At 35.5% G+C, this 14,913-nt stretch overlaps 1 protein-coding gene across 3 annotated transcripts in view; it reads right to left on the bottom strand.

Moving 5' to 3' along the window:
* Positions 1–4,605: 4,605 nt before the first annotated feature.
* Positions 4,606–14,913, bottom strand: part of LOC106085530 (uncharacterized) — a 90,200-nt gene continuing 79,892 nt past the window's right edge. For 2 of the 3 annotated variants that reach the window (XM_059367718.1, XM_013249824.2), the window contains 2 exons: positions 14,268–14,858; positions 4,606–8,677 (listed from right to left, as the gene is read on the bottom strand). In XM_059367718.1, coding sequence (XP_059223701.1) covers positions 7,460–8,677; positions 14,268–14,858 — 1,809 coding nt within the window. In that variant the 3' untranslated portion in view covers positions 4,606–7,459. The remainder of the gene's footprint in view (positions 8,678–14,267; positions 14,859–14,913) is intronic. The other variant, XM_059367719.1, reaches the window with a different exon arrangement.

Below are 14,913 nucleotides of genomic sequence, written 5' to 3' on the forward strand. Positions count from 1 at the left end.
GTGAAAACACCTGTTTTTCACGTTTACTTTTTTGAAACACTAAATAACTTTCAATGATACATAATACTTTTGCGAAAAAATCTTCATAAGTAATGAGGGAAAGTCCCATTGAATGAAATCAGCAAGTTCTTTTGCCTCAAAATCTATTATCTTAAAAAGGGTTTCATGAAACAGTTTCGCTAAAAGCGAACAAGTACCACACTTAACTGGAAATAAATTTCACTTTCCGAACTACGCCTAACAAGAAAATTACGAATAAATGAAACTAAATTGTTGAATTTTAGCCGTTTCACTAATACGGTTTCGATTGAACTTATATCGAACAGAACTTATTGATACGAGAGAAGCATCCGCGCTTTCTGTATTTTAATGCTATGCATAACACAATTATTTGTTATTTAAAAACAATAAATAAATAAATGTTCAATTTTTAAATTGATGTTTTTTATATTTCAAATTTGTATTGTTCTAGGTTCCACCGTACCCTTCCCTAAATGTGATGACAAACAACTCGTCATCACATTTCCCAAATAAAATGAACGAAAATGTCCAATGACTGTAATAACTGCGGTTGACAAATGACAACGTTATTGCAAATTGCCCAAAATCTGACGAACATATAAATATATAGGAGCTACATCTGATTCTGAACCGATTTCGAGCAAATATCTCAGATAATGTGGAAGTCGCCGAGGAAAGCGTTGTGCAAAATTTCGGCAAGATATATCACACAATGCGCTTGTAGTAGCTCTTGGGGTGAAAATCTGTCGATATACATATTTGACAGCTATATCTAAACCTGGGCCGATTTCTATGAAATTCACCAGTAATATCGAGAGAAAATCCTTCCTGCAAAATTTCGAAAGAATCCATGTAAAACTGAGCACTTTCTTGCAATATTTCTCAAAATCTGACGAACATATATATGGGAGCTATACCTAAATCTATCTAATCTAAATCTGAACCGATTTCGAACTTCCCTGATACTGTGACAGTCAACGAGGAAAGCATTTTGCAAAATTTTAGCAAGATGGTCAATAAATTAGCTTGGTGTGACTCCAGAAGTTAAAATCGGGCGATACATGTATATATATTAGAGCTATATATAAATCAGAACCGAGATTTCCGTGAAAATCACCAGTAATGTTGAGAGATATGGGAGCTATATCTAAATCTGAACTGATTTCGAGCAAACTTCTCACATACCGTGACAGTCGTCGAGGAAAGCGTTGTACGAAGTTTTGGGAAGATTGGTCAATAAATGCGCTTGCAGTGGCTCTATGAGTGAAAATCGAGCGATATACAATATATATATATATATATATATAAATCTGAACCGATTTTTATGAAATTCACCAGTAATGTCGAGAGTTCTAAAAAAAATCCTTCCTGCTAAATTTCGAGAGGATCGGCTAACAAATGACCATTTTATTGCATTATTACTGAAAATCGGACGAACATATATATGGGAGCTATATCCAAATCTGAAGCGATTTTTTCCAATTTCAATAGGCCAAAAACATGCTTGTACCAAATTTTAAGACGATCGGATGAAAACTGCGACCTGTACTTTGTACACAAATTAACAGACGGACGGACAGACAGACAGACATAGCTAAATCGAATCAGAGAGTGATTCTGAGTCGATCGGTATACTTATCAATGGGTCTATCTCTCTTCCTTTTGGGTGTTACAAACAAATTCCCTAAGTTATAACACCCTGTACCAGAGTAGTGGTGGTATAATGAAAATGAAACCCAAGAACAAGCATTTACTGGCCACAGTTACCAAATGCCAAATAATTATATGTGTTGTGTTGTCTATTGACAACAATAAAAGCACTAATCAACATGTATAAAAACTTAGTTTTTAATTTCTTTTATTTAAATATATACTTATTTAATATGTGTACATATTTATATATATATATATATATAGTGTATATATATATATTTATAGCGTTTACTTAAATAAACATAAAGTATCAAATTCTAAATTAATATAATTATGGTATAGTTATATATTTCACAGAGAGAAACATACGAAATATTTATGCCATTTCCATAAACTCTAACGAAATGTGTACGTATAAACTTGAATGATTTGGAACTATCAATGCAGTATGGAACCAATTTTTTCATGAATGATGGTTATGTGGAAATAATAAAGTCGAAAGACAGATCCTAACACATAAACGTTTTAAAACAATTTTTTTAAAAACTGACATCATTTTCTGTCTTATTTTTTTTTTTGTTTTGCTAACATCGCCAAACGCTGGCTAAAGTATTTCTCTTTCTCTGTGATCGATTGTAATTCTCTCTCATTTTATCTCTGTGTTGGTTTTAGTTTAGTGAATACATTTCTATTAAGGCTTTTTAATTCTTCTTTTTGTAAGTAATGTACATGTGTGTATTATCGGTGTATGTCACATCGTGGTAGCATGTTTTTGTTTTTATATGGTAAACAAACAATAAGCAATAGTTTTGAAAATGAAAATATAATACATTTTAAATGTAAAAAATTCATAAATTATAATACCCTAAATTATTTACTACATAATCAAGTCATATTCATAATTTATAGATGTTTTTTTTTGTTTTTTTTTTCTGTATTTTTATCGTAATCTTATATTAATTGAAACTACAGCTATGCACGTGATCTACATACATATGCAAGATCGATAATATTACATTCAACATTTACAACTTATTAATTACCTATTGAGAGAGTTTCTTGCCGCATCTCTTTAAACAATCTCTTCAGCTAAGTGAATTCATAAAGAGAATTATAAATGTTGTTCAGAAAAACTTATCCAGGTATATGTATGCCTAAGCAATTTACTTATAGAATATATCGTAAATATTACGATTCTACAGTTAAAAGCGTTGAGAACTGTTTAAATGAAAACAGCAAGAGAACCACCTGGGGCTTTTTCTTCTGCGAAGTATTTATAACACTATGTAAGAAAATAATGACAATTAATATTACATAGCTCCTTGGTTTAACTCGACTCTTATCGTCAACAAAAGAAGCAATTTTGATTATTAAAGAAACTGAAGAAGGGATATTTGCACCGAACAGAACTCACACATCTTCATTTCATCTTTTGCATAAGACTGAATTTTGGAATTCCATTACATTGAGATACGAAAAATTTTCAAAATTTTTCTTTTTCCACTACAAACAGATTTGAAAGTGAAAACAAAATTCTTAATACCATATAAAGAAAAAATGTTTGACCAAAAATGCATACTTCTTATATAAAATTAAAAAAAAATAAATTGTTCAATTATTCAATTAAAACTATATTCCTGGATCGTTCTTTGTTAACCCTCTTTATCAAGGCTCATATATATATGAGGTAGAGTCGGGTATCCCGCAACTATACAAGCCTGATTGTTGGCACAAGCAGCATCGCAGATGGCTAGTTACAAAGATGTACTGTCACTCTGCAAAAAGCGGCGAATTTGCTTTTGGTTTTGTTTTATAAGAGACGATAAGAAACGAGAAAAACGAAATGGCGGAAAAAAACAAGCAAGTTTAGAACATAAACTAACAAAATGTTTTGTAAAAATAATTTAAGTTGAAAAATAAATAAATTTTTAAATATTAGCTGCAAATAACTGGAACACTTTCACAGTTCATTCACAACATACATTTTGTTCGTTTAAAGTAAGCTACAAATTCTTTCCTCTCTGAAGTTTTCTTCATTTATTTCTAATATTTGTACTGCCACTTTTGCAAAGAATAAGGCTCTATTACACGGCATGTAGTTGTCTTGTGACATGTCAAATTTAGCACATGTTGAGTTGTACATGTCGCGTGATACAAACGAAATTAACATATGAAAATCATTTTTCAAAATAGCACATGGAATTTTTTTCGATTAGAGCGTGCTCTATTCCTTCTGACAAAAACATAAAGAAATCAGTTGTTTTTGTTGTCAGTCGAATGAAAGTAACCCCAAATTAAATTGTTTTCACAAATTAAACAAAATCATAAAAAATCTGATTTTGCTCAAATTTTGAGGTTATGTCACACGAAAATAACACACAGGTGTGATAGCAAAAATTATGAGTCGTGTATAAAATAACAATTTTGACAAACATTTCCAATTACATGTGAACAAAAAAAAGTGACATGTCATAAGACATCTACATGCCGTGAAATAACGCCTTTACTGATCCCTTTGAAAAACGCTTTACCCCGTCGTAGCAAATTTGTTAATAGCTGTGTTTTATTTTGGTACTATATAGTCAGTGCAATGAAATTTGTATGAAATGACATCTATCCAGGACAACAAAGTTCTGGATAAATTACAAGTGCAGGCTTATGTAGAACAGCTAGCTGTCATCTGGTTCGCCATCATGTTTTTCAAAAATAAGTGTAGCCACTTGCAGAAATAAAATAAAATAAAATTAAAATTAATTACACAAAAATCTTAATAAATTTTATTTTACTGCTATGCCTAAACATGTTTTGTAAAATTTAGTTATAAATTTTACAAATATTTGCACTTTTTCCTCGTATTGTTTTGACAGGTTGGCAAATGGCCTTACCACCTCATGGCAAAAAAACAGACTTGCACTGGAAATTTTTCTTGCATTTTATTTTAGCCCTTCACGACTTGTCTATCCAGTACTAAAATAAAACACAGCAAATATTGCACTACGTTGATGCTTATTTTTAGGACATCGGGGCCATTAAGATTTTATTTATAGTTTAAAAAGGACCACAGCTGATTTAAAAAAAGTGCAAATATTTGTAAAATTTATAACTAAAATTTATATATGTGTGGGCATGGCAGTCAAATAAAATTTATTACGATTTGTGCACGCATTGTATAAATAATTGGCTTCAATTTTATTTTACCATTCACTATAGAACGATTTCTGCAAGTGGCCACACTTATTTGTTAATTTATCCGGGATAGATGTAATTTTCATACGAATTTCATTGCACTGTACTATATGTGGTACTAAAAAAGTTAATGTGACATTTGTGGCTAGCAAACTTAGTGAAATCTTGCAGTCAGTTGACAAGTTTACATTGGCGTATTTAAAAAGGTGGCCGCATCAGCACAGCTGATGGAATTTGATATGTCAAATAATTTTTGAATTCGCCTTATACAAATTCAAACTTCAAAATAAATATTTTATAAATTGATTTTGTTGTTTGCTGCTGTTTTGGTTCCTAAACTTAGGTTATATAATGGTACACGTCTAACAACCTCAATCGCTATAAGCTTCACTCAGGGAACTTAGGTTTATTGCGTCGCCCCCGAAATAGATTCAAAAGACAAAATTTACGGCGGTATAATGACAGATATTAGAACGAAGAAGATAAGGAGCCAACATGAATGGCAATAATGGAGGCCAGGCGGGCTGACGAAGTTCCCTCTGCAATTTCAAGCCCCTATTGCAGCCAAAAACGGCGAGAGGTCTATGGGCCCGACAATAATTTAGACTGGAAAAAAGGTGTTCATTTAGCCATAATACTGAACCAAATCACACATGCAGTCCGCCATGTGTCTAGCGCGATTTCAAAGTCCTGACATTGCAATTGCTTGTTAGAAACCCTATCAAAAGTGAGAGCGATAGCCCCACCTAGGAGAGGTCTCCTGAACACACCAAATAACTTCATATTGGTGAATAGCACCAACTTTATCTTTCGGGGGTTTACATCAAGCCAATTGGCCAACTCTCTGAACGGCCACACACCAAGATGAAAACGTCATCCTCGTAGCCAACAAACTTTAGCCCCCTCCTTTTCATATGACCTAAAAAATCCCACAATAATCCAAGAGGCCCAAAAAGGTTCCTTGAGCTCTTTGTTAGTGGTACGGTAATTATCCTGCCGATCAACATCGTATGAACTCAATTCAGGAGGAATTCTCTTCTGTCCACCAGAGAGTCAAGCATTTGACACATATAATAGAGACGAACGTCTATAATAATTGAGCTAGAACTACCCTGGTCTACCATGGAAGGTTAAATACATTATTGGTAGCTAGTTTACCGCTACAACAACCTAGTGAAATCTATTTAAACCTGCCATCTTTATGGTTTTTTCTGGACCTAATAGGAATTTTGAACCTTTTTATTGTTTCTTCTTGCTTGACACTCAAAAATTAATAAATTTCTTTTTTCTTGCCCTGGTTTGTCGAAGCAAATTTGCCGAAAATTTTAAATGTCACGGCGAATTGAAGTTTCTTCGTCCTATTTACAAATGTTGACATATCAAGTTCCCAAAAAAATGCTTTGTTGTAGCAATCGCCTTGGGCTGGCAAGTACTAACTGAAGAGGGATTATTCTGCAACCAGCTTTTGTGTAGGTTACACATAATTCTTGTGTTGGTATGCTATATTATAATTAAGGTCGCAAGTTTTGGTGAAACAAAAGTCACCACGAAAGCAGTGTGGTAAGACTTTGCGTTTGACCCGCTGCGTTCTCGAGAAGGAAAGGCAAGTGTCACAAAGTATTAGGATTACCAAGTTTGCAAGAGCAGATGGTAACTAAAAGTAATCTTTACGCACGTTCAAACTTCTGAAAAACCTATTGAAAACCAAAACCCATGACTTTAATGACAATAATATAATGTGCAATTTAAAAGTCGTATGAAACAAGAGACTTGTCCGTGTAGGGTTATATTAAAAATAGCCTTTAGTAAGTCATCTTTATTACAGATATATTTGACGACTTCATCGCTATATAGGGACTATATCTACATACAGCACTATTGTATATAGCACGAAATAGACCAGCCTATAGAAGAAAATACTTAGTTTTAACCAAATGTCATTTCCAAATTCATTTTAAGGAGAGCAGCATGATGACAACCGAAACATGGGAAAATGCTTATGTCCTGGCAGTGGAAAAATGAATCCTTGTGGTTCAAGCTTTATACCGCCCAGGGATTGTCGGCCCAATGAAATACATTTCGCGTTGTTTCCTCTAAGAAAATCTTTGGGAACAGCAAAGAATTTGATCGCATTCTCTAATGGCTTGGTACACAAATTGCTTGTTTAGTAATGTCTTAAACGAAGCGCCGGTAAAAAATTAAATTGTAAATTGTGCTATTTAAACAAAAAGAATAATTGCCCAACTTATTTTCTTTTAATGATATGGAATAATGTTTTAATAGTGAAACCCTGTAACTTTCAATTGAGATATCACAAATTATCCCATCTGCTAATAAAAACAATTATTTTAAGTCGATATAAATCTGTTTTTTCCGATTTATATTAAACGTAAAGAAAAAGATGAGTGATTTCTATTTCCAATTGATTGAAAACGGCAACATCGCTCAAAAATATCTTGCCAACACTACCATAAAAAAAACAAATCCATTAAAAATGTGTATTTTCAAAATACCTGGGTGATATTTTGGGTTGCACAGTATAATTGATAATCTACTTTCGTTTGTTTCCCATTTCTTCTAGTTTTCCTTTTGCTTTCCCCTAGTCATTGAAAATACGCGTTTCTCCGGCTATCGCTGCCGCAGCTAAAGCTGCCGTTGCTTGTCCCGTAGCTGGGCGATGTGATACAAATTGTAAAATTTCGTTAAGAGGTCCGGCCGAAGTTACCTTTGAGGCGATATTTGGATCTGTAACGGTTATGGGTAGACCCAGTGCTGATGACATGGACGATGATTGCGCTGTGACGCCTATGGCAGCTAAGCTGTCATCGAGATTGGAAGGTGCATCTCCACCAAATACCACATTTGACGGTGAAACTATGGGAAGCGGCGGCACACTTATGGAATGGGGCGCAACTTGCAATCGGCTATTCGAAGGCACCTCCAGTGTTGACATGATCGGCGATTGATCGAGTACAGCATTTGTGACCACAGCGGGTGGTGTTAAATGTTGTTGCACCAATGGTGGAGCCTCTGTAGCTTGTTGAAATATCACACTTCCATTGTCGTCGATTAATTGTAGAGCCTGTGATGTATCAATTGTTAAAACTTCATTGCCATATAAATCGGAACCCGCCATTGCAACGGCAATGATGTCACTATTGACTCCTGCGTTCGTAATATCCAATACCTGTTGTTGTTCCTGCTGTTGTTGCTGCTGTTGTTGCATATGTAGAGCCTGCAATACTTCATGTGTTAGGACATACTCAGTGCCATCATCAGATATAAGTTGAGTGTTGGTATCTGGATTTGACAAAAGATGGGCGAATGTTGCAGCATCCAGCAAAACTTGCTGACCTTCGATATTTAATAGAATTCCATTGCTGGAACTCAAATCCGTTGAATCTTCTCCAACATTGGCATCAGCATCAGCACCAGCTTCATCGCTAGTCATGTCACGCAAGAAATTTTGCGGTTCCTCAGTGTTGCCCGTCTCAACAATTCCCGTTGCACTCTCCGTTTCATTGCTCATATTTCCACTTTCTTGTACGCTTTTCTCTTGTTCCATCTGCTCTTGTTGAGTATTTGCTTCTTTAGCAGCATTGCCTTCATCGTTAACTACAAGTTTAGGACCAGCCTCCAAAACATCCGAGGGTATAGGTACAAGTTCGTTCAGTTGATGGTTTAAATACAAAGGTACGTTATCAACTGGTTTGCAGGTGTTACCATTCACCTTGCAGAGTAAAAATGTCTCAGTATATCCGGGATAAGGCTGAGTTGGCAATGCTATTAATTGTGTATTGGAATCGATTACGTTTTCCTGTGTGATTATAGAGAGAGAACGTTATATTAAATTCACTTCAATGGCAACTTAAATAAGTTATGTGTTACAAATCTAAACATAAATTAAAAAAAAAAAAAAAAACAATAAATGATTACGATGACTACTTTATTTATTTATTTAATTTTTTTATTAATCAACCAACGCCCTTCTGGGCAAGACGTTGATAGAATTTAAATCACATTTAAAGCAATTCAAATTTACGCACAGTCTTTAAAACTGAAAGAAACAATTTAAATGAAAAATTAGCTATAGAATGTAAAAATAGTCAGCAACATAAAATTTAAGGTTTATGAAAAGTTTAAATTTAAAATTAAAGTTCGCTTAGCATATCGCTCTAACAAGGCGAAATACTTTTAAAAATTGCACCTGAAAGTACATTGGTTTACAGAGAAGTTTTTTGCTTTCTCACATGACAAACTGTACTCTATATACATATATACTAACTAGCTGGACCGGGCCCGTTCCGCTGCGACTTCTTTTACTTTATATGGAACAAAATTTTCCTTGGAATATTTATTTTCGACAATTAAAGAGCTTTTAGTGAAATACCATAGTATATCGCTTGACTAACAGTTTAACAATATAAGTGCCTTTATCTGAATCCCATCTTTATTGGTCTACGAATTTAAGTTTGGATGTAAGGTGTACTCCATTCTTAGAATACTTTATTTCAGCCCGATTTTCTCATGATGCCTGATTTAAGGGTATTTTCGGGGGTGAGGTGGTCCCCCAGACACTTGGCCCTGAAAAAATATCAGCATCGTGCTCTTCTCTCAAATACCATATTTTTTAAACCCCATATTGCAATTGGTTTTGAGGGGAGTTTACAGGATAAGGCGTCCCCCAAAAACATGGTCCCAAGATTGGTTATCAAATTTGTTTTCTAATCTCAAATACCTTTCATTTGGGCCACATACTAGCATGGTCGAAAATTTTTTTCTGGGGAAGTCGTGATGCCTTAAATACATGGTGCTACATTTGGATATCAAATTCGTATTCTACTCCCAAATACCTTTATTTGAGCCCCATATTGCGATGGTCAGTAAAAAAATTGCTGTTTGTGGGGTATTTTGGGAAAGGGGTAGACCCCCAGAAAATTGGTCCCGAAAGTGGGTATCAATTTTTGCTCTACCCCCGCAATTCCTTTCATTTAAGCCCCACATTGACATGGTCGGTAAATATGCCCGATTTAGGGGGTGTTTTGATGAGTGGGGTGGTCCCCCAAACACTAAGCCCTGAAAATATATCAGCAACGTGCTCTATTCTCCTATATTTGAACCCCATATTGCCATTGGCCTCAAAATTGGATATCAAACTCGTTTTCTAATCTCAAATACCATTCACTTAAACCCCTTATTGAAAAAGCCAGCAAATATGTTCGGTTTGGGGTATGGGCCCTAAAAATTATGAATATCGAGCTCCACTGTCTTGAAGACCCAAATCGTCTTGGTGAGCAAATACGTCCTATTGGGGGGTTGTTATGGTACTGGGTCCCCTAGACATTTGGTCCATTTGGTACCCTTCATTTGAGCTCCATTTGAGTTTGGGGGATGGGGCGGCCACTCAGTAAAAATATATATCAGATTCGTGTAATACTCTAAAATACCTCTTAATTGAGCCTCATATTGCAATATCAGCAAATACTTCCTACTTGGGTGGTGTTATGGGGGTCCGACATTTGGATATCAGACACGTTTTCTTATCTTAAACACCTTTCATTTGAGTCCCATATTGTCGTGATTAGTGTATATATATATTTGGTAGGTTTTGGGGTGGGGCACCCCCCGTGGGTACCCTATCGGAAATTTGAATACCAAATTTTTGTTTGTAGGTTACTATAAGAGAGCACACAAAATTTCGGGGGAGGGTCCGTCCCCTATTTTCACCACGGGATCATTATGAAAAATTTCAAGAAAATCGGGTCAGACCTTTCTGAGTCTATAAGGAACACACAAACAAATCTACACACAAACACAAATTGATTTTTATAAGATAAGCTTTATTCAATCCAATCATTGAAACGATATTTATTTTTGATCCTTGTAGTATTCTAAGAGAATTTGCCATGTCCGATTGACTGTTAGCATTAGCAATCACTTTTATCCATAGGCAGGTTATACTCAGATTTCCCGATTTTATTACTTAAGAGCACCGTAGGGTCCTTCTTTCTCAAGTATAATACTTATTTTTCCATATTTTTATAAAGCAAGTTTCTGGGTTTGTTAGTACCATTATCACTACTATCGAGCTGCCCGTTCTCCTTGTGTGCCGGCCTTTTTTTTTAGAAATAATCAACCTTATTTCGGTTGTCGAAGTTAAAAATCGACAGCATTCGTAGTTGAAGGCGAATTTCACATTTCGCGGCATTCTGTAACTTATTTGTAGTTTGTAGAAATAAATTGCAACTGAATTTTTGAATTTGTATGTGTTCAGCCGCTTGATGTATATGAGGGCTGTATGGCGATAAAATCAAATTGGATGACTTGCATCCAAAATTCATAAAATGCATTTTATCGTACATACTGCCTTATATTACCCACTTTTTATAACCACCACCGAAGGATGGGGGTATATTCATTTTGTCATTCCGTTTGCAACACATCGAAATATCTATTTCCGACCCTATAAAGTATATATATTCTTGATCAGCGTAAGAATCTAAGACGATCTAGACATGTCCGTCCGCCTGTCTGTTGAAATCACGCTACAGCCTTTAAAAATAGAGATATTGAGCTGAAACTTTGCACAGATTCTTTTTTTGTCTATAAGCAGGTTAAGTTCAAAGATGGGCTATATTGGACTATATCTTGATATAGCCCCCATATAGACCGATCGGTCGATTTAGTGTCCTAGGCCCATAAAAGCCACATTTATTATCCGACTTTGCTGAAATTTGGGACAGTGAGTTGTGTTAGGCCCTTCGATATCCTTCGCTAATTTGGCTCAGATTGGTCCAGATTTGGATATAGCTGCCATATAAGCCAATCCTCCTATTTAGGGTCTTAGGTTAAGTTAAGCCCCTTGTTAGTTAAGTTAAGCCCCTTAACATACTTCTGCAATATGCCACAGATCGGTCCAGATTTGAATATAGGTGCCATATAGACCTATCCTCCGATTTAGGGTCTTAGGCCCATAAAATCCACATTTATTATCCGATTTTGTCGAAATTTGGGACAGCTAGTTGTCTTAGGCCCATCGACATCTTTCTTCAATTTTGAGCTGATCGGTTTAGATTTGGATATAGCTGCTATATAGACCGATCCGCTAATTTAAGGTTTTGGGCCTATAAAAGGCGCATTTATTGTCCGATGTCGCCAAAATTTAGGACAGTGAATTAAGTTAAGCCACTTGACATACTTCTGTAATATGGCACAGAACGGTCCAGATTTGGATATAGCTGCCATATATACCGATCCGCTAATTTAAGGTTTTGGGCCTATAAAAGGCGCATTTATTGTCCGATGTCGCCAAAATTTAGGACAGTGAATTAAGTTAAGCCCCTTGACATAATTCTGCAATATGGCACAGATCGGTCCAGATTTGAATATAGCTGCCATATAGACCCATCTCTCGATTTAATGTTTTGGCCCCATAAAAGGCGCATTTATAATCCGATTTCACTGAAATTTGACACAGTGACTTATGCTTTTCGGCGTCCGTGTCGTATATGGTTCAGATCGGTTTATTTTTAAATATAGCTACTAAAAAAACCAATATTTTGTTATATACAATTGAACAAAGAAATGCACTTATTAGAATTTGGTCCAAATCGGAACATATTTCGATATGGGACATAAGGTATGCAATTTTCACCGAATTGTCATGAAAGGTGGTTTACATATATAACGGAGGTGGTGGGTATCCAAAGTTCGGCCGGCCGAACTTAACGCCTTTTTACTTGTTCAAAACTATATTGACCACAAGCATATATCCCTTCGCATGGAAACATTCAAAAGTGATACCAGTTTCAAAATCAAAGCATGGAAATGACTATCGCCTAATATCCATTCTGCCGTTCTTATCAAAGGCTTTTGAGAAAATAACCCATAAGCAAATAAGTACATACTTTAATGATTACCGCCTGTTATCCACAAAACAGGTTGGACCTCTGTCTAAGATTTCAATATGTTGTAATTAAAGACCTAATGTCCAAAACCCTGCAACTGAATAAAGGTGTACCCCAGGGTTCGATTCTGGGACCCATCGCTGCTTTTCTCGATGTACATAAATGACCTTCGAGCCCGGCTATACACATATATGCCGATGATGTCCAGCTCTATCTGAGCTTTCCTAAATCTGACATACCTCAAGGATTCCTCAAAATAAATGAAGATTTGGATATTGTTTCTAGGTGGGTTCATGACAATTATCTGCATAATAACCCACACAAATCGAACTGTCTCTTAATTGCAAATCGCAACCAGAATATTGTCACTGATGAATGCATATCAATTGATGAACAGCATATCCAGTTTGTTAACAAAGCTAAAAATCTTGTCATAGTTGAAAATTTTTTCTGATGGTCATGCCAGGATTGGAACCCAGGCGTTCAGCGTCATAGGCGGACATGCTAACCTCTGCGCTACGGTGGCCTCCAAGTTACTGTAAACAACACAAAAAGTGCTCGTATGTCAAAAAGGTTTTGAGTACGTCTAAATTCAAAAATATCAAGCTTTACGATAGAGCTGTCAGTTGGAAGATTGCAACAGAAGGGTTGTACAATCCCGAAATATAAAAGGCAACCCTCGTATAAATATAGGAAAATTCTTTCTCAACGCGAAACATAGTATTGGGTTGCCCAAAAAGTAATTGCGGATTATTTAAAAGAAAGTAAATGCATTTTTAATAAAACTTAGAATGAACTTTAATCAAATATACTTTTATTACACTTTTTTTCTAAAGCAAGCTAAAAGTAGCAGCTGATAACTGACAGAAGAAAGAATGCAATTACAGAGTCACAAGCTGTGAAAAAATTTGTCAACGCCGACTATATGAAAAATACGCAATTACTTTTTGGGCAACCCAATATTTCATTGCCAGCTCACATATTCATGGTGTATGTGAAAACAAACAAATACATACATCTAAATCTTTTCAGTCTTGTCGTTTTAATTGAAATATCCAATGACAATTAATGGAAAATCCAAAAAAAAATGTATATATTATGAGTCTGTTTCGCCATACTCAAAGAGTGGCCAAACTCTTGTCCCTAAATTGCCTACAAACAGTACAAAATACTTTTAATTGCCCCACAACACACGTTCGCCTTACATTTTCATACATTTTTGCTGTGCTATTCATTTTTTTTAAGAATTAATATACTAAATCTGGACAATATTCTGTTGAAAATCCAAAAAGGATGTAGTCTGGCAAGTTGTTTTTTTGGTCAAAAAAGAGGTCTTTAAATTAAAAATAATCTCATTTTCAAAATTATTGAAAGAAAACCAGTGTTTAAAAAATGTTGCTGCCAAAAGCAACGCTACCTAGGTTTATTAGGGGCAAAGAAATTCTGTAGTAACACAGACAAAACCCAGTTCTACTTTGTTTTCTTTCCTTATTTACATACCTCTTCACTAGTGGCAGCCGTCGATATTAAGAAGCCTTCCGTTGTTTGCTGCTGCTGCTGTGGCCCCCCAACTGCAGGTGGTGCTACAAACTGTAATATGTTCTGAGTATTGGCCAATTGTGTGACCACTTGTTGCGGTTGGGGTTTGCAAACATTTGTTTGTTGTACTTGGATTTGTTGAACCAACAAAGGATTTAATTGTTGCTGATTATTGTTGGCTGTGGCTTTATGTGGCTTTCGTGCACGATTTGAATTCTTATTGAGGATAATTGACGATGATGATGGGGATGGAGGGTTTTGCTGTTGCAGCTGTAATAGCTGTTGTTGTGCTGTAGAAATTTGATTATCGCCTAGAGTTGTGACCATTAACTCGGTTTTTGCGATTTTTGGCTGTATCGCGACAAAACCTGCAGCATCTCGAGGTATTTTACTCTGAGGGGGACTTTCGGTTGTCACACTTTGACGGCGGCTTGAGGCTCTACGCTTCATAATACTACGACCATTAGAAGTTGTTTTCGATGCATTTTTGTGGCTGTCATCTTTATCGAGTAGTCTTTTAACATTCACGTCGGTGAAGGATTTTGAGGAATGCTTAAATAGATGCAACATGATTAGATGTTTGGTATATAATATGGTAGGATATCAA

Source organism: Stomoxys calcitrans, chromosome 4 (assembly GCF_963082655.1).
Source record: "Stomoxys calcitrans chromosome 4, idStoCalc2.1, whole genome shotgun sequence".
In the NCBI taxonomy this organism is placed as follows: domain Eukaryota; kingdom Metazoa; phylum Arthropoda; class Insecta; order Diptera; family Muscidae; genus Stomoxys; species Stomoxys calcitrans.